General features: G+C 67.1%; 4 protein-coding genes across 7 annotated transcripts; 2 read left to right on the top strand and 2 right to left on the bottom strand.

Annotated features, from left to right (window-relative positions):
- Positions 1-54: 54 nt before the first annotated feature.
- On the bottom strand, positions 55-7,459 carry ZNF276 (zinc finger protein 276). The gene is made up of 11 exons (XM_074913233.1): positions 7,235-7,459; positions 5,839-6,148; positions 5,658-5,710; positions 4,474-4,971; positions 3,605-3,683; positions 2,543-2,623; positions 2,137-2,247; positions 1,986-2,061; positions 1,485-1,602; positions 1,172-1,271; positions 55-782 (listed from the first exon to the last, which is right to left on the bottom strand). The coding sequence occupies exons 1-11, from the start codon at positions 7,440-7,442 to the stop codon at positions 497-499; spliced, it is 1,920 nt and encodes a 639-aa protein (XP_074769334.1). The 5' UTR covers positions 7,443-7,459; the 3' UTR covers positions 55-496.
- A 112-nt stretch (positions 7,460-7,571) lies between these two features.
- Positions 7,572-12,661, top strand: VPS9D1 (VPS9 domain containing 1). Of its 3 annotated transcripts, XM_074913504.1 has the most exons (16): positions 7,572-7,715; positions 8,000-8,072; positions 8,179-8,271; positions 8,355-8,517; positions 8,620-8,731; positions 8,840-8,902; positions 9,118-9,170; positions 9,248-9,335; positions 9,495-9,580; positions 9,658-10,145; positions 10,296-10,425; positions 11,006-11,199; positions 11,293-11,365; positions 11,443-11,547; positions 12,067-12,186; positions 12,526-12,661. In XM_074913504.1, exons 1-15 carry the CDS (start codon positions 7,602-7,604, stop codon positions 12,140-12,142), a joined length of 1,911 nt encoding a protein of 636 aa, XP_074769605.1. In that variant the 5' UTR covers positions 7,572-7,601; the 3' UTR covers positions 12,143-12,186; positions 12,526-12,661. The 3 variants fall into 3 exon arrangements, with proteins under 3 accessions (XP_074769605.1, XP_074769604.1, XP_074769603.1); XM_074913503.1 differs by lacking the exons at positions 12,067-12,186; positions 12,526-12,661 and adding an exon at positions 11,745-12,058 and having other exon boundaries at positions 9,260-9,335; XM_074913502.1 differs by lacking the exons at positions 12,067-12,186; positions 12,526-12,661 and adding an exon at positions 11,745-12,058.
- Positions 12,390-13,869, top strand: SPATA2L (spermatogenesis associated 2 like). The gene is made up of 2 exons (XM_074913505.1): positions 12,390-12,856; positions 12,933-13,869. The coding sequence occupies exons 1-2, from the start codon at positions 12,527-12,529 to the stop codon at positions 13,779-13,781; spliced, it is 1,179 nt and encodes a 392-aa protein (XP_074769606.1). The 5' UTR covers positions 12,390-12,526; the 3' UTR covers positions 13,782-13,869.
- A 186-nt stretch (positions 13,870-14,055) lies between these two features.
- Positions 14,056-17,963, bottom strand: CDK10 (cyclin dependent kinase 10). Of its 2 annotated transcripts, XM_074913221.1 has the most exons (13): positions 17,848-17,963; positions 17,360-17,432; positions 17,071-17,142; positions 16,874-16,976; positions 16,664-16,745; positions 16,212-16,279; positions 15,457-15,509; positions 15,294-15,363; positions 15,134-15,193; positions 14,927-15,050; positions 14,703-14,842; positions 14,560-14,612; positions 14,056-14,483 (listed from the first exon to the last, which is right to left on the bottom strand). In XM_074913221.1, exons 1-13 carry the CDS (start codon positions 17,941-17,943, stop codon positions 14,380-14,382), a joined length of 1,098 nt encoding a protein of 365 aa, XP_074769322.1. In that variant the 5' UTR covers positions 17,944-17,963; the 3' UTR covers positions 14,056-14,379. The 2 variants fall into 2 exon arrangements, with proteins under 2 accessions (XP_074769322.1, XP_074769321.1); XM_074913220.1 differs by having other exon boundaries at positions 14,703-15,050.
- Between the last annotated feature and the right edge of the window lie 252 nt (positions 17,964-18,215).

Here is an 18,215-nt window from a genome sequence, read left to right as displayed (position 1 = left end):
GCTCTTTCTTTCAAATTACTTTGTAAATAATTTATTACAAGCATAACCATGAAGCTCTTATTACAATAAAAAGTAGGTTACAAATTTCAGTTTTGACTTGCTTTAGGAAGCATAATTTTTATGTTTGTTTTTTTTTTTTTCTTCAAAACAAAATGTCTGCTTAAAGTTGCTCCACTGTCCTACGTACCCTCAGAGGCACCCGAGAGGAAACTCGTGTGTGCAGGCAGCAGCCAACTTGGGTTCTACAACGGTGTGCGTGGGGAGAACGGGGAGGGGTGCTGCCCAACGCCCCCTCCCCTGGGATTAGACAGACTCTTAGTACAACACTGCTGAATCAGACGTGAGCATGGAGAATCACAGCATGATAACAAGCTTTTTCTGAGCAAGCTGAAGCTAATTCCACTGAGTTCTTTGGGAGACTAAAACGTAGATTAAAAATCTCCACTCTGCCGTACGGTTTCTATGGTGCTGGACTGGGGAAGTGTCCCCGTCCCCCTCAGGTGGGCTCCTGCTGTGCAGTCACTTCTGTCTTTACCGCTTGGCTTTCTGAAGTCCCTGAAGTACTGAGGAGGAGGATGGGCTCTGACTCCAGCGGCTTGGCTTTGTCCTGAGTCTGGGTCAGAGGGTGCACCATGGACATGTGGACATTAAGGTTATGGGCCTTCTCGAAGCGCTTCCCGCACTGGTCGCAGGCGAACTCCAGCTCCGTCTCCGCTTTGTGTTTGGTCATGTGGTACTTGAGCGACGCGCGCTGCCTGCACTGGAAACCGCAGATCTCACACCTGCAAGGCAAAGCAGGGGCTCAGCACCCGCCCCGCAGCCGCGGCCTTTGCTCGTCCTCCCGCTGAGCGAGCCCACGAGGGACAACTGCAGCCTCGGAGCTGCTTGCTGTGTCTCCTGCAACCACCCCGCTCACACAACACCCTCCTCGGGCCTGCGGCTCCTCGCCAAGCGCTCACGGCCTCAACCCAAAGGCAACAGCAAGAGGAGGAGGCGTAAGACTTGCTCAGCAACAGGAAAACTCGAGCACGCATTGTGGGGGAACGTTTAAAGTGACTCAGCCGGACGCTGCCAGCTCTAGGCGGGGTTTGTAGCACAGAATTACTCCGAGCTAAGGGCAGCAATGAGAGCTCAGAACTCCCTTACGCATGGAGCGTTGGTGTGCACTTACTGGAGGGGCTTGGCTCCTGAGTGCCGCATCTGGTGGACCGAGAGGTGTTTGCGTTGCTTAAAGGTCTGCCCGCACTCATCGCAGATGTAGTTACGTACCTCTGCAACGGAAGGGGGGAGAGTCATTTGTTCCGCTCATTTCGCAGCGTCCGAAACGCACACAGGCAGCTGCCCACGCTGACTGGGGGGGTCTGGATTCCACCCCCTGCCCCGCATGCCCCCACCTGACGGCCCGTTGCAGGTTTGGGGCAGGGCAGAGCCTTCCCCGGGCTGCGCAGCGAGGTGCTGGGGGTGTAACACCCGCTGTGACACACCTGTGTGAATGAGCTTCACGTGGCGCTGTAGGTACCGGTCAATCATGAACACTTTGTTGCAGCCAGGATGAGGACAGGGCCTCTCCCGAACCTCTTCGTGATGCTCTTTGATGTGTTTCTGTAAAGCAGAAATGCTGGGCTGCGTTTTCCCCAGTAAAAAAAAAAAAAACAACCTGGATCCCCCAAAAACGAGACCCCTGCCCTGGCAGGCTCACGCGTCAGCTCTGCTGTGAAAAAACAGAGACTTTTACCCCAATCTACCCCTCCGGAGGGGGCTCTGACTGGATGTGGCAGCAGCCTTCCCCCACAGAGCAGCTCCTGCTCTGTCTGGGCTCAGAAAAAAGGCCTCAGGCTCTCAGCAAACCACTTGGTTTAGTGGGTCGCTGCCTCCTGCGGAGCGAAGGGGCGGGTTAAATCTGCCAGGGATCCTCTCCTCGGACGGAAAGGGCTCTACAGGGCTCCAGGCTGCGGGTTGGGGACAGGAGCAACCCCTGAACTTACCTTCATGCCGTCCGCCCCTCTGTAGACAGCCGTGCAGCCCTGGTAAGGACACTTGTAAATGGTGGGCAGCTCCTCCCTGCAAAGCAGAGGCTGCCGTCAGCCCGTGTGCCGAGCGTGGGGTGCTGCCCAGCCCTCGCCTGCTCCTTATTACCTTTCACATTTGATTTTTTTTTTCCAGCCTGGTTTAGGCCCTGGCTTCTTCCTTATTTTGGGCTCTTCTGGCTTCTTGGCTTCTTTGCTGTCGCTTTTCTTGCTAGAAGCCCTCCAAGAAGGAACAAGGAAGGAGAACAGTGGTTTAATACTGGGCTTTTGGATTTAGTCCTCTCAACCAATCATCCCCGTGTGTCACACCGGCTCTGAGGGCTTGACCGGGCACAGCAGGAGCACACGGGGGGTAATTAGTGCCAGGCCTGGGGATGAGGGATGTGGCCCAGCTTCGGCCCAAGGGGGAGCTCAGGGGGACACGGGGGCAGCGCTGTGACCTCCAGACAGGGATGTGGAGGGAACCAAGGCTCGGCCCAAGCGCAGAGCTCGGGGAGCAGCAGTAAGGCCCTTACTTTTTTTCGGGGTAAGGCTCAAAGGAGTCATCTGAAGATTGCACGTTTCTCTTCTCATTTTCATCATCGCTCAAGAAGTCCCTGAGGGAAGGAAGATGCCCTTTACCACCCTGCTTCAGCCCCAGCAATACGTGTTCTTCATTCCCAGTGCGTCCGTCCCCCGAGGTGCCACGTGTCCTCCTCCCCCATCACCTCCCCAAGCAAACACCGTGCCAGCGAACATGGAAAATAGCAACATCAGGTCCTTTTAGGACTAGATCTCTGTAAGCATAATCGAACCGCTGTCAGGAGAACAAAAAAAGGCTGTTACTGAAAAGATCTCATCATTGTTGAGGGATGTTGCTACTGCTTTCTATACGGGGAAAAGTAATTTTGTAGAGCAAGAACGCAGTGTCACTGCCTGGCACAGGTTACTTAAGCCCAGGTCATTCCGTATTTCTTCCTACGTAGAAACCGCATAGGGTCTGGGTTTTCTTTTTTCTCCTTTTAAATCCTAAGCCATACAAGAAACAATTAATTCTGAAGGCAGGAAATGGGCGATAAATTGTTGTGGCACTTCTCCTGTGACAGCTGACAGATTTAGCTGACACACTGCAATAAGTCTGTGCTCAGCCCTTTAGTACTTTAGACTCGGAATGACTGGATTTAGCCAAATCTTTGATCCTAAAGACTGCTAAGCTGCCCCTGTCCCTCCCTCTCCCCCTTTAACCATGAGCAAACGGGGCCATTTCTCCTGCCCGTGTTCCCGTGCCGCCCGCTCTTCCCACCACCCCCTCCACGGTTCCTTCCCCAGAGCAGAGCCGGGGAGCGGGGGGGAACCAAACCAGGCTCAGGTTTGCCAAAAGCAACCAAACACCCCCAGAGATCACGCGCGTGTGTAAACCTCCCCCCCTTCCCCGGGGAGTTCGGCGTGAGCTTCGTCCCAGGCGCCGCAGAGCCACCGCGGCGGTTCCGAGGGGCCGCGAGGGCCAGGTGGCTCGTGGAGAAAGAGCCCTCCGAGGCGGGCCATGTCATACTCGCAAAGAAGACATTTAGGCTATTTTAAACCCACTCTTCTCTCACCCCTCAGAAAGGTCACTGAACTCGTCTTTTACCCGCTCATCCGACGTTGCAGACAGAACCTGCTTCCCACTCAACTGCCCTGGGGAATGAAGGAGAACACGGCGCGTTACACGGAAAAGCAGCAAAAACCAGCCAGGGGAGACAGCTGCCGAGAAGGAACCACCCGCTGCGGGGTCACCCGCGTGGCAACGGGCAGCTCCCCCCCGCCTGAAACCCTGCCCTGCGTCCCGCGGGCCCGGAGGCCGCTCTCCCAGCGCCGGGAGAGCCTTTACTCCCCCGTGACTCCGTGATCGAAAGACTCGTCCCCATCGAGCTGCTGTTCCTCCTTCCAGCAGCAGACACCTCCCGCGGCTGGCGGAGCTACCGCAGCCCGACGGCTGTAACTCAGAACTGGGTGTTAATCCCCAAACGCCGCTTCCAGGAGAGTCCAGCACTGAGCACGGCCGCCCGGCGACTCTCCTTTGTGGAGAGAAGGGGCTCATCACCTGAGGCCACAGCGGGATGGGGGAACCCCCTCTTCCTCCTCCCCTACGGACGGGGTTTGGATGGAAAGAAACACCTGGCGCGGGCGCCTGTCCCCGGGCAAGAGCAAGGTCCCGCCAGCCCGGCGCAGCCTGCTGAGGCCTCGCCCCGTTATCAGAGGGGCAAAGAGCCCACGGGGCGAGGAGAGCAGCTCTTTTTGTGCGCCACTGTCGGCCCAAGCCCTGTGTTCCACCTTCTGCGAGGCTCAGAGGCGATTCTCCAGGCAGCCGGGGTCTGTGTCCTCCCCAAGGAGGGGGCCCAGCTCCACCGTGGCTCCCCGGGTCAGCTCAGCAGCTCTTTGCCCTTCCCCAGTGCCCCGGAGGGAGAGCGGAAGGCAAATCCCTTACCTGTGGCACCGCTCAGAGGCGACACGGGCTGCGGCAGGGCTTTCTCCTGCGAGGAGGCCGTGCTGTCCAGCTGCGAGTGAGAGGGATCCCTGTTCTGCGGCGGCTCGTCCTCCACGTTCAGCGGCACCGAGGCAGTGCCTTTGTTTGCGGGCTGCTGGCAAGGACTTGTCCTTACTGGAGCATGCTGGGGTTTGGGAACGGAAACAGCCTCGGCATTGTCTGCCCCGGCCCCGTTGTCAGTCAAGCGCTGCGCTGCGCTCTTGTTCCACTCCCGTTTGACGGACAAAGCGTTGTCGACCAGCACCGTGCTACAGTCCGAATCCGTGTCCATGACGTAGTCGTGCCCGTCCCCGCAGCCCCAGACAGCGCGGATGATGCCGCAGTACTCGGAGGAGAGGACGCTCCGCAGGCTGGGCGCCGAGGGGCAGCTCCCGGCGTGCGCGTGCACCCACGTCACCAAGCCGTGCAGGCACTGCGGGCTGGAGGTGATCAGGTCAACTGCGGGAGGGGAGAGGCGGCACACGCAGCGTCAGGCCCCTGCGCGGCCCAGGGCACGGCCGGCCGCGGGGAGGGGACAGGGAGGGACCCGCGGCCGCCCCGACGAGGGGACGGGGCTGAGGACACACTCCCCCCAGCGCTGCGCGGGGCTCCTGCCTCGGAAGGTGGAGGGAGAGGGCTGAGGGTGCTGCACCCAGTGAGACTGGGGCGGGGACAGCCCCGTCGGCCACCAATATCACTCATTTTGCAGAAAAAAGCGTATTTCTGATTGCCCCCCTGCGCCGGGCGGTGGCTAGAAAGGCCTGGCACTGCCACCCGAACCTGCTCCACCTGCTCTTTGCACCTCCCGCATGAGCCTGTGCCTGTTAAACTCAGCTTGGGGAGGCCGGCGCCTGCACCCATTAAGCTCAGTTTGGGGAGGCTGACACCTGCGCCTGTCAAGCTCAGCTCAGGGAGGCCCGCGCCTGTTAAGCTCATCTCGGGGAGGCCAGTGCTGGCGCCGATCCTCCCAGGGAGCTGGAGGGAGGGAGGGGAACTGCAACCAGCCAGAGCAGGACACGGTCCCGGTGCCGAGGGACGCAGGAAGCGCCCGGCTGGGTGGTCGTTCCTGGACACCCGTAAAGCCCAGCCCTTCGCTGACGGGGCAGCAGAAGGGAAAGACACACAGCTCGGGCGCAGGCACTCACCCAGACACGAGGCACCTCCTTCTGCGCCCGGCTGGGCCTGGGCCGCGCCGCTCCTGCAAAACCAGAACAGCACCGTTGGGTCTCGGGGGGCTACGGAGGGAACACGCGGCAGTTCGCTACTCCCGGTAACTCCGGGGAATTAAAAAATCCCCAAACAAACCCAAAACAAAACGCAACGTACTTTCCTTTCGACTTTATGTGGCCGGTGGGAGACACGTTCACTCTCTGGATAAACGTCCTGAGGACGCTGCGGCACTTGTAGAACTGGGCATGGCATTTCTTGCAGACGAACTGGGGGAGCGCGGGGTCCTGCCGCACGGCCACGCCGACCAGCCGCTGGAAGTCGGTGAAGAAAACCTGATCCACCCGGCGCTGCTTCTCCGAGTTCTCCCCCATCACCGGCACCTTCCCGAACGCATTGCGCAGCGTCCTGGAGGAGAACTTCCCGTGGCAGAGGCGGCAATACCCGGTGCTCAGGGCTCGGCCGATTCCTGCCGGAGAAGGATTGGACGTTGCCGCCAAGAGCGTGGCGGGCGCTGCGGCTCGGAGGCGCCGAGCGATGTTCCCGTCCCTCGCTCCGGGCACAGGGAACCGGGGCAGGAAGGGCCAGACCTTCCCCGCGACCCCCCGCTGCAGACTGGGGCAGCGCCCCACAACCGACCGACCCCGAAATGTGCCTTTCTAGCCCCAATATCGCCCCCGCTGCGACATTCTTGACGCGCGTTTGCGCTTTTGCCATCGCCCTCCCTCGGCTTCGGCGGCTCTTCCCCCTCCCGGGGTTTCTCCCCGAAGCCTCTGCAGCCGGCGGTCGCGTCCCTCGGCCGCCGCGGCTCCCGCAGCCCCTTCCAGACGCTGCCCCGCGGCCCGGAGCGGGGCCCGGCCTTGGGGACACGAAGCTCCCGGGCGAGGCGCAGCAGCTCTCCCGGTTCCGTGGCCCTGCCGCTTCTCCCGGACCGGTGACACTCCGCTCGGGACGGGGAGGGAGCGGGGAGCCGCCCGCAGCCCCCCAGCACCGCCGAGACCACCCGAACCCGCCAGAGCCCCCGGGGAGGGGAAGGGCCGGGGGGGGGGGGGGGGCAGCCCCGGTGCCGTTATCTCTCGGGTTTGTCTTTCCGCGCCCAACTCAGAACCGCTGGATGATCCAACTTACCTCCCGCGCCCCGGCAGCGGGACGCTCGGCCACCGGCCGCCCCCAAACCGCAGCCGGGTAACGGCAGAGCGCCCCGAGGGGGGGCCGGTCGCCGTCCGGTTGTGCGGCTGAACCCCCCCCGTTACCGCGCTACGGTCCAGCACCGGGGGGCTCGGCTCCGTGGGGGTGAAGCCCCTCCACACTAACGGGGAAATCCGGGCCCCGGTGCGGGGCAGATCCCGGTGGCACGGAGCCTCGGGAACGGCGGGCAGCTCCGCGTTAGAGCGGGGACCCCCCTCCGTACCGGGGGGGCTCGGCAGCGCCGGCACCGTGCCAGGCCTTATGCCACCCGCAGCCCGGCCCGGGGGGTGACCCGCGGGGGGACGGGACGCCCCGGCCCGCCGCTGCCCCCGCTCCCCACGCACCCCTCGGCCGGGTCGGGCCTCACCTGCCTCCGGGGCCCCGCCGAGGGCGGCGGGCCGTGTCCAGGCAGCGGCCGCCGGGGCCCACCCGGCGGGAGGCTCGGCCCGCACCGCCGCCGCCGCCTCCTCCTCTGTCCCGCGGGCCGCCGTACCGGGTCGCCGCCGGGGCTCGGGGGACGCCGCGCCGGGGCCACCCGCGGCCGCCAGGAACCGGCCGCGCCGATCGCGCTTCATCGCCGCCGCCGCCGCCGCCGCGGGCACGGCCCGGCCCGCCCCGGCCCGCCCGGCGCAGCGCCCCCTGGCCGGCCGGAGGACCCCGCCGCCGGTCCGCCCCGCCGCGCTCCCCCGCGGCGCCTCGGCCCGATCGCGCCGTTCCGGGCGGCGGCGGCCGCCATGGCCGCGGCGGGCGGCGACGGGCCCGGGGGGGCCGGGGCGGGCCGGGCCCTGCAGACCGCTATGAGGGCGGCGAGCGGAGCCCTGGAGAGGGACAGCGCCGGGCGGCCGCGGGTGAGCGCGGAGCGGGGCGGGACCGGCACCCCCGGGCCGCACCCCCGGCCCCGGCCTCCCCTTGGCGTCCGGGGGGGGTACCGGGCGGGCCGGGGTCCCACCGAGACACCCCGGGGAGGCCTGCGGGGTTCGGGGGTCCCCGCAACGGCCCCCCCGCCCCTCCCAGAGCCCTGACAGCCCCGGGGAAGGGCCCGCTCCTGCCTCCCCGCGGGGCCCGGTGGGTGGCGGGGGTGTTACCGGGGCTGCGCAGGGGTCCCGGGGCTTAACCCCCCCGTCTCCGGCAGGAGGCCTACGTGGAGTACCTGAAGAGCATCGCCTTCATCGCCCAGGCCCTGCAGGAGGAGGCGGCAGGGACAGGTAGGACAGCCCCCCCCGCCCCCCATCCCCGCAGACCTTTTTTCCAGCCTTGCGGGCACCGGGCGTGAGCCCCGTGTCCCCCCCCGGTGACCACAACACCCCTCAGATGGGAGCGAGGGTGTGACCCCCGACACCCCCAAGATGCTGAAGCTGGCGGAGCAGTGCCTGGAGAGGGTCAAGTCCATCGCGGCGGCGCTGGGTGAGCAAAGGGGGGTGCGGGGTCCCCCCTCGGGGAGCTGGGCTGGCAGCGGGGGGGCGGCTGACCTGCCCGTCCCTCCCCAGGGAAAGCCCAGGCAAAGCCGGCCGCGCAGGAGCGGGCCGGGGGCCCTGCGCCCCTCGCCCGGCACCGCCGGGTCTGCTCGGACGAGGGGGGGAAGCTCTCTCCCTTCCTGCCGCCGGAGATGTTCCAGAAGCTGCGGATCGCCGAGGCGCAGAGCGCGCGCAGGTACGTGGGCTCGGGCAGCGGCGTGGGCCCCGCTCCGCCGCCGTCCCGGGCTGGGCACCGTGTCCCCTGCCCGGCGGTGGGGCTGAGGGTGGCTCCCGGCAGGGAGCTGACGCCGCTGGAGGAGGCGTCTCTGCAGAACCAGAAGCTGAAGGCTGCGTACGAGGCGCGGGTGGCACGGCTGAACCCCAGCCAGGCCCTGCAGAAAACCTCCCTGGTAAGTTGGGGACACCCTCCCCCGGGGTGACCCCCCCTGCGCCGTGACTGCCACCGCGGTGGCCGTGGGCTCGGCGCAGGCGTCCCCAGCGCGTCACTTGCCTCGCAGACGCTGTCCCTGCAGCGCCAGATGATGGAGAACCTGGTGATCGCCAAGGCCCGGGAGGAGACCGTATCCTTCCCGGCACGAGGCAGAGCCCCGAGCACCGGCCCCGCGGCCGCACCGGGCTCCGGTGGAGCCCACGCATCCGGGGTGTCCCTGGGCTGCACCGGCCCCACACGGGGTTTTGGGGTCCCGGCGGGTCGGGGGAATGGGGGCGGGAGAAGTGCCGGGGCGGGGGGCGAGCGGTGCCGGTGACCCGCAGCCTTAACTGTGCCCTGGCCCAGCTGCAGCGGAAGATGGAGGAGCGGCGGCTGCGCCTGCAGGAGGCTGCCAACAGGTAAGCGGTGGTGTCACTGCAGGGACCCCGGGGGCGCCTCTCGGGGGGGCCCTCAAGCGGGACTGTGGCACCCCCAGGAGATTTTCCAGCAGCGTGGCCCTCACCCCCGAGGAGCAGGAGCAGCGAGCGCTCTACGCCGCCGTCCTCGAGTACGAGCAGGACCACGTGAGTACGCGCCGGAGGCTGCTGCCGCGGGGCACAGGGGTGCAGGACGCGTCTGTCCTCGGGTGCTGGGGGGGGGTGACAGGCCTGGACACCCCTGGGTGCCGCTGGGGGAGGGTGCTGTGCTGTCCCCGGGGGCAGGGTGCCGTGCCATCCCCACAGGACTGGCCGAGGCAGTGGAAGGCCAGGCTGAAGCGGAGCCCGACGGATCTCTCCCTGGTGTCGGGGCTTTTCTCCTGCCTCCTCAGGTAGCGCCGCGGCGGGGAAAGGTGGGGGGGGCCCTGCCTGCTTGCCTGTAGCCCCCACCCCCTCCCTCTGCTCCCAGCTTCCCCGAGCACCCCATCGCCCAGCTCCTGCGGCAGCTGCAGTGCGCGGTGTACGCCCGGCTCTACCCCGCCGTCAGCCAGGGTCCTGCCGACGCCACCCCCGCCTCCCCCACCGGCCTCTCCTTCCTCTCGCTGGACGCGGGGGGCTCGTTGCCCGCCGAGCCGGGGGGCCGCCGGCTCCGAGCCTCCCGCAGCCTCCACTGCATGTTCTCGGTGCCCGAGCACGGCCCGGCCGGGCTGCGGCACAGCCTCTCCAGCACGCCGCTGGCCGACAGCAACCCCGGCACCCCGAGGGTGGAGGGGGGCTGGCCGGGGCTGCCGGCACCCCCCCAGGCCCCCCGGGAGAGCTCCTTTGAGGATCTGGAGCGGTTCCTGGCATCGCCCGAGGGTTGGGCCCCCGGGGACCCCCCGGTTGGCCCCGAGCAGGCAGCGGCAGCGCTGCCGGAGCAGCTGAAGGGCGTCGTGCGGGACATCCACAACGCCATCGGTGAGGGGCGGCCGCCGGCGTCGGGGCTCTCGGGGGGAGGAGGGGGCCCTTTCTGTGTAGCCGGGGGGGGGGGGGACTCTGGGGTGCAGAAGGACAGGGGGGATCTCACGGGTGCTTGCCGAGCGCGCTGCGTAACTCGTCCCTTCCCAGACAGGCTGCTGTCCCTGACGCTGCTGGCCTTCGAGGGGCTGAACACGGCCGCTGGCAAGGACCAGTGCCTGGCCTGCCTGGAAGAGGCCTTCTTCCCCCCGCTCTGGGCCCCGCTGCTGGCTCTCTACAGGTACCACAGCCCTGGGGGGACAGGCCGGGCCCCCCCCAACCCTGGGTCTCCTCTCCCCCACAGCCCCTCTTTTTGGGCCCCTCACCCCAAAAAGGCCATTGAATGACTCGAGCGTGGCCAGAGAAGGGCAACGGAGCTGGGGCAGGGTCTGGAGCACAGGTCTGCTGGGGAGCGGCTGGGGGAACTGGGGGGGTTCAGTCTGGAGCAGAGGAGGCTGAGGGGAGACCTCCTGGCCCTCTGCAACTCCCTGCCAGGAGGGGGCAGAGAGGGGGGATGAGTCTCTGGAGCCAAGGCCCCAGCGCCAGGCCCCGAGGGAATGGCCTCAAGCTGCCCAGGGCAGGGTCAGGCTGGCTCTGAGGAAGGATTTCTGTGCAGAAGGGGCTGTTGGGCGTTGGAATGGGCTGCCCAGGGCAGGGGGGAGTCCCTGGGATCCCTGGGGGGGTTGAAGAGTCGGGCTGAGCCAGCGCTGAGGGATCTGGTGGGGTTGGGAACGGTCAGGGGGAGGGTCATGGTTGGGCTGGAGGGGCTGCAAGGGCTTTTCCAACCCGGGTGATTTTGGGATTCTCCTCTCTGCCCGCAGGAGCGTGCACCGACCCCGCGAGGCGGCCCTGGCCCGGAGCATGGAGCGGCACCGGCACGCCGGCCCGGCCGACATGGGGCTGGCGTCGCGGCTCTTCCCCCCGGCCCCTGGCTGCCCTGCGTACGGCTCCGCCGTCGAGGACCTGCGCCTCATCCCGCTGGAGACGTGTCCCCGCAGGAAGCTGGAGTGCATCGGTGAGGGGCCGGGGTGGCGAGGGCGGGAGGGGGGCTCCAGGGTTGTGGTGTTGGGGGGAGGGGGTGACCGTCAGCGCCCGTTCTGTGCCGCAGTGCGAGCCCTGCGTGGCATCTGTGAGTGCGCCGAGGAGTACTGCGGGGCGCGGAGCCCCGCTGCTGCCGCCATGTGAGTCTGGGGGGCGCAGAGATGCGGGGCGGCGGGTTGCCATTGCCGGCGTGGCTAATGGTTGCCGCTGGCGGCAGCGGGGCGGACGATCTGCTGCCCATCCTGTCCTACGTGGTGCTGCGGACGGGGCTGCCCCAGCTGCTGTCCGAGTGTGCCGCCATGGAGGAGTTCATCCACGAGGGGTAGGTGCTGGGGAGGGGGGTGCTGGGCCACGCGGGCACCCCGCGGAGCTGGGGGGTGCCCCCTCCTGGGCTGGGGCTGCTGGGGGAGCTGGGTGGGAGCCGTGGGGCCCGGTGGGGTGGCTGCGGTGGAGTCTGGTCCACGGGGGTGTCCTGGCTGTGACGGTGTGGTGACCGTGATGGTGTCCTGGTTGTGACAGTGTCCCAGCTGTGACAGTGTCCTGGCTGCGATGGTGTGGTGGCCCAGCTGTGGCAGTGTCTTGGCTGTGGTGGTGTCCTGGCTGTGACAGTGTGGTGGTCTGACAGTGTCCCAGCTGTCACGATGTCCCAGCTGTGACAGCGTGGTGGCCATGGTGGTGTCCCAGCTGTCACGGTGTCCCGGCTGTGGCAGCATGGTGCCCGTGGCGGTGTCCCGGCCGCGGGGGTGTCCTGGCTGTGATGCTCTCCCGGCCCTGGCGGTGTCCTGGCCGTGGCGGCGCGGTGGCCGCGGGGTTGTCCCGTCGGTGACGGTGTGCGGTGCAGGTACCTGATCGGGGAGGAGGGGTACTGCCTGACGTCCCTGCAGAGCGCCCTGTCCTACGTCGAGTCCCTGCAGTGAGGCGGCAGCATCGGGGGGACCCTTTCCCCGCCACCCGCGGGCAGGTGCTGCTCCCCGGCCCGGGGAGGGGTTGGGGGGACGCGGGGGGTGACCAAGTCCCGGAGCCGGGGGGGGGGGGAAGAGGAGAGGGGGGGGGCGGCCCCAGGGATCCCCCTGCAGCGCCGCCGCTCCTCCCGTCCACAGGGGGGCGCCGTCAGCGCAGGGCGACCGCCCAGGAGGGGGCGGAGCCTAGCGGGGGCACCGCCCATCAGCGTGACGTAGCCGCCGGTAGTGGGCGGGGCGAGCAAAGCGGAAGCGGCACCGGCAGAGCGGGACGGGGAAGGCGGCGGGAGCGCGGCCTGCGCGGGGCGGGGGGACCCGCTCACGGCGCTGCGCACCCTCAGGATGTGCGCGGGCTCGGCGCTGCGGCAGGAGTACCGGCAGGAGTACCGGCAGGAGTACCGGCGCTGCCTGGAGCGGGAATTCCGCCGGGGCCGCGCCGGGGCCTGCTCCGACCCGTCCCTCGGCGAGCGGCTGCGGCAGCGGCTGCGGCTGGAGCCGGCGGTGCTGGGGGCCCTGCAGCAGGACGGGCCGGCCCTGCTGGCTCGGGGGCTGCGGGGCCAACCGGACCCGGGGCCGGCGCTGCGGGGCCTGGCCGGGGCCTTCCGGCTGCTGGAGCTGGCGGCCGTCAACCTCTACCTCTTCCCCTGGCGCAAGGAGTTCGGCACCGTCCCGGTGAGCGGCCGGGGGTGCGGGGGGGTGCGGGGTGCCCCCCGCCGACCCCCCCACCTTTTCCTAACTCTCCCCGCAGACCTTCTCCGGCGCCTACGTGCACCGGCTGCGCCCGGCGCTCCCCGAGGCCGACCTGGTGCGGAGTTTCGGCCGGTTGGGCTACGAGCGGCTGGACCCGCATCGCCTGGTGGTCTCCCGGCTCCCGCCCGGCTCCCAGCTGATCGCCGCCGCCTGCGGCTTCTTCGCCTGCCGGCTGGAGTGCGAGGTCCTGGCGGAGGTGGTGCAGCGCCTGCGCCCGCACCGCCCGCCCGGCCCGGCCCTGCTGGCGGCCCGGCGCCTGGCCGGGGACGTGGAGGCCTGCGTGGAGATGCTGCGGCGGGACGCGGCCCACGACGGCGTCGATCTGTACCGGGAGACGCCGGACGGATCCGAGGACACCGCGGGGGGAGAGGATGCGGTGCCCTCAGCGCTGCCCGGGGACCCCGAGAACCCGCGGGATGGGCCCCGCAGGGGCTGGGACCACCGCGGGGACAGCGAGTGCGGGCGGGAGCCGGCGCCCTCCGCCGAGCCGGACCCATCCTCTCGCCTTTTCCCGGAGGAGGAGTGCGGCGCGGCCGGCGGCCCGGTCCCGGCAGGCAGCAGGAGCCCCCAGGTGCCGGGGGAAGGCCGGGAGTTGCCCCTCGCCGCTCCGCAGGAAGCCCCCGACGTGCCCCGCTACCAGCTGCACTCCTGCCTGCGCCGGGGCGCGCTGCCCACCTACTGCTGCTCCACCTGCCAGCAGCTCCACGCCGGCGCCTGCGCGGCCGGGCAGGCCTGCCGGGCCCGCCACCGCGGGCAGGACCTGCGCGGAGAGAGGCAGCAGCGGCTCTGGCTGCAGCGCACAGAGGTGGACATGCTGCTGGCCGACGGCTCCGGGCCCTGGGGCTGAGCCCAGGCACCGCCGGCGGGAAGGGGGGACGGGGACGGGCTCCGCTGCGCTCCCGCTGTAACAGCTCGGTGTGTCCCAGTAAAGCGCGGCTGCCTCGCAGCGTGGTGGGTCTCCTCCTGGGGAAGGGACGGGGCCACCCGCCACCACATCGCCCCGTGAGAGAACTTTGGCCCCCCAGGGGTGACCTCAGCCCCCCAAGTGGCACAGGGGGGGCAGAGAAAGGCCCCCCAGCTCCTCCCAGCCCAGCCAAGGGACGAGGCGATTCACTCCTCACCCACTGGCTTTTATTGACAGCAAAGTCGGGGTTACCCCTGCAGCCAGCACTGGCCAGGGCCCCCCCGGAACAGGGCTTGCCTGCACCTCTCCCCACTGGGCCCCGGGGGGGCCCCGTCTCTCTTCTCACCCAGCCCCGGGGCTGGAGCCGCATCGCAGCGCTCCCCCACAGCAGCCAGGGCTGCTCCCAGGAAAGGATTGAATTCCTCTCCAGAAAAGGAGGGGAATTAAAACTGGGGAGCCACTCCTGGGAAGGGATGGAGGGGTTTTGCCGAGGAGAGCCGGCACGGCCGGCACGTGCCGTGCCTCTTCCCGCGGGTGGGGCTCAGGGCTTGCTGCGCTTCGCCTGGCTCTCGGTCCCCGCGCTGGCGGCGGCCGCCCGCTTGTTGCGGTGGTGGGGGAAGGTGGGCATGAGCTCGGGCTCGCAGGCTGCGGGGCAGAAAGGGGGAGGTCAGCGGGGCATGGGGGGACACAGCTGTGCCCCATGGAGGGGGGTGTTACTCACGCAGGGGCTTCTCCTTGAAGTAGGAGCTCTCCAGGCAGTCCTTTGCTGTCGCCCTGCAGGGACACGGGGACGTGGTGGGGACACTGTGGCAGCACCCCCGTCCTTGGGCAGGTTTTGCGCCAGGTCCTGCTGAGGTTTCTTACCGTTTCTTGGGGTCGTACATGAAGAGGAAGTTGAGCAGCCGCAGCCCGGCCTCCGAGAGCCAAGGGAACTTGTGCTTGAGGTTGTTGTAGGGCTGCTTCCGCAGCGTGTACTGACTTGCCAGGGGCAGCTTGGAGAAACCCTGCGGGGTGGAGACGGGTTTGGAGCGCGAGGTGCAGGCAGGGAGCGTGGGCAGGGCAGGCAGGGAGCAGGGGACCGCTCTCACCGGCCAGATGTTTTCGTTGGGCGTCCCCAGGAGCTGCACGATGAGGTCGATCTGGTGGATCTCCGAGGTGCCCGGCAGCAGCGGCTTGTGGGCCAGCAGCTCGGCAAGGATGCAGCCCACGGCCCTGCGGAGCCGAGAACACCCCCTCATTGACTACCCGCTGCAGGTTTGCAGCCCCCCAGGCCCCCCCCCCAGTCCTTCCCTTACCACATGTCGATGCTGGTGGTTTGTGTCGTCATCCCCAGCAGCAGCTCAGGCGCTCGGTACCTGTGCGGGAGGGCGGCACCGTCTCGAGGGGACCATGGCGGAGAGGAAGCCCCCGCGTCACCCCGAGCCAGCACAGAACCCCCCCCCGCCCCCGACTCACCAGAGTGTGACGACTTTGGGGGTCATCGGCTTTGGCGGCATCCCGTAGGTGCGGGCCAGCCCGAAATCAGCTGCGAGAGACACGCGAGGTCAAGGCGGGGAGCGAGCTCCCCGCTCCCAGCGCACGGCGGAGCGCAGGGAGAGCCGCGGGCGCGGCAGCTCACCTATCTTCACGCAGCCTTTGTCAGTCATGAGCAGGTTGGACACCTTCAAATCTCTGCGGGGGAAGAGAGAGCGGCCAGTCAGCCCCAGGCGGAGAATCGTACGAGTCCCAGATTGGAAGGGATCTGGGGGATCGTCTGGTCTAAGCTTCCTGGCAGAAGCGCAGTCTAGACAAGCCCAGATGAATCTTAAATGTGTCCAGTGTTGGGGAATCCACCACTGGGGAGATGATTCTGGTGGCTGATTGTTCTCAGCAGGAAAAATTTTGTGTCCAAGTGGAATCTCCCCAGGACTAACTTGTACCCACTCCTCCTCCCTCAGAAAAAAGGAGCCTCCATCTGCCCTTTAAATACTGGAACATGGTGCTAAGGACTCCTCCTAAGCCTTCTCGAGGCCAAACCAACCCAATTCTCTCAGCTTTTCCTCACGTGGCTTCCCAGTCCCTTGATCGTCTTTATAACCCTTCTCTGGTCTCTCTCTTCTCTTTTTTGAATAGTAGGGACCAAAACTAAGCGCTGTGTCCCAAGTGTGGCCTGGCAAGCTGGAGCTGCACAATCCCGAGAAGCAAAAATTGTGATTTTTTACCTGTTCAGCAGCCCCCCTGCCCCACCAGTGCTCCCACAAAGAGCAACTGATTTACACACGCCCCCCCCCGAGCTACCCCACGCGATGCCACTCGCTCCCGGGACACGGGTGTGGGCGGTGGAGGACAACGCTGCGGCCCCAGGGCTCAGCAGTTCCATCCCACCGCTCTCACCTGTGGATGATGTAGTTCTCATGGAGGTACTGCAGGCCCTTGAGGACTTGCAGGATGATGCACTTCACCTGGAGACAGAAGACAGGAGCACCGACCTCTGTGAGAGCAGTGCCAGCTGGGCAAACCCCCAGGGGTTAAATCAAGTCAGGTACCCCACGATCTGCAGCACGTCAGGCCCCCAGGTCCTCCCAGAGTAACTCACAGGCTGGCTAGGGGTATGTTTTCTCCCCGTGCTGTTGCCCTACCAGTTAGCTCCAGCCCAAAACCCAGCCCGGAAAGTCCCTGGAGCGCTCTAAGCTAAGCCCACGCTCCCCAGGAATCCCAGCTGCTCCCCAGCCCTGCCAAAGCCCAGCACAAGGTCCAGGGAGTCCACGCCAGTGGCCAGCGTGTTCTGGCCGGAGTGGCAACACCCTCACAGGGGTGACGTACCTAAAGTCTGGCCCAGCTTTTACCTGAGCCTCTGAAAAAGGCGTCTGCATGTTCTCGAGAAGGCTGGCTAGGTCCTGCTCGCAGTAGCCCATCACCAGGAAAATACTGTTGTAGACAAGTCACAGTCAGGAGCCTCCCTCAGGACACTCTCTGGGGTCCCACCGCAGGTTTGTGCCACAAGAAGCAGCTCAGGGGACCGAGAAGGGTCTGAAAAGCAGAGAGGAGACCCTCACCTCTCCAAATGGTTCCCTACAACCACCTCCTTCAGCTCCACGATGTTGGGGTGCCGAAGCTGTAGGAGCAGGGTGATCTCCCGCAGGCTGCTGATGGGCATTCCTGTGGAGAGCAAGGGCCGTGCTGCACGACTGCCTCAAGCAGGGGCCGGCGACGCTCCCACCCGCCACAGGAGCCACCCCTGCTCCTCCATTACCATCTTTCTCATTGTCCATCCGCACCTTCTTCAATGCCACAGTCTCATCCGTCAGGGTGTCCCGGGCCCGGTCTAGAAGAGCAGCAGAGGCCACATGCTCAGTACCAGAAGACAAACACGGGTTTTATCACGAGCCAGCGGGACCCCCTGCACTGATGAGCCTCCTCTCGGCCTCAGGCCCCCCCAGCCCAACATGCTCCCGCTGCTGGGATGGGGGCAGCTGGGCTGCAGCTCACCCAGGAAGCGGCTCTGCCCCAGGCCTGGGGAGAGCAGCCACCACCGCACTTACACACTATGCCATAGGTGCCCTCTCCAATCCGATTCAGCTTCTCAAACTCCTTCACGCTCCGGCATCTTCCCAGCTGGAACCAAAGAGCCCCGTCAGAGACAAGCGTGAACTCTGGGGCAGCCCTCAGAGGTTTCTCACCAACTTTTCCAGGGACACGCGACCTCAGTAGCGGACTAACACCTTCAGCTACACCCCTCCCTCTCACCGGGCACGCTGCGGGGCTGCTCCGGTGCTTACGGAGCACAGCAGCGTTTCACACGCAGCTGGGACAGAGGCGGCTCCTCCTGCCCCCAGCCCCGTGCCAGCACGGCGGCTCTGTCACCCCCCAGCCGCCACCGAGGGGACTCCCTGTCCCCAGCACAAGCTACGGCCGGGCCCACCCCGCCCCTCAGCGGCCGACCCGCAACCCGGCGGCCTGAGGGCGCTGGGACCCTCCTCCCCGCTCGCAGGGACCCGCCTCCGCCCCCCACACGGCCCCGGCCCCTCACCCGGTCGGCCGCCGGCACCTCGAAGAAGCCCTCGCCCCGCAGCCGCCGCAGCCGCAGCGGCTCCAGCTCCCCCTCGGCTGAGCTCCCCTCCGCCATGCCGGCCGCACGCACGCGCCGTGACGCCACGCACGCACGCACGCAGCCCCGCCCCTAAGGGTACGCACGCGCAGTGCGCGCGCCCGCGGCGGGCTTCCACCTCTACGCATGCGCAGTACCGCCCAGACCACCCCCACGCATGCGTCGCCCCGCCTGCCCCGCAAACCCCGCCCTCCCCGGCAACGGTTGCCAAGCACGGCCGAGGCCGTGGGCTCCGGTAAAGCTCCGCCCTATTGGCCCCGCCCCCCTGTAGGCCCGCTCACGTGACCTTC

Source organism: Athene noctua, chromosome 9, assembly GCF_965140245.1.
Source record: "Athene noctua chromosome 9, bAthNoc1.hap1.1, whole genome shotgun sequence".
NCBI lineage: Eukaryota > Metazoa > Chordata > Aves > Strigiformes > Strigidae > Athene > Athene noctua.
This window is presented reverse-complemented; position numbering and strand designations above follow the sequence as displayed.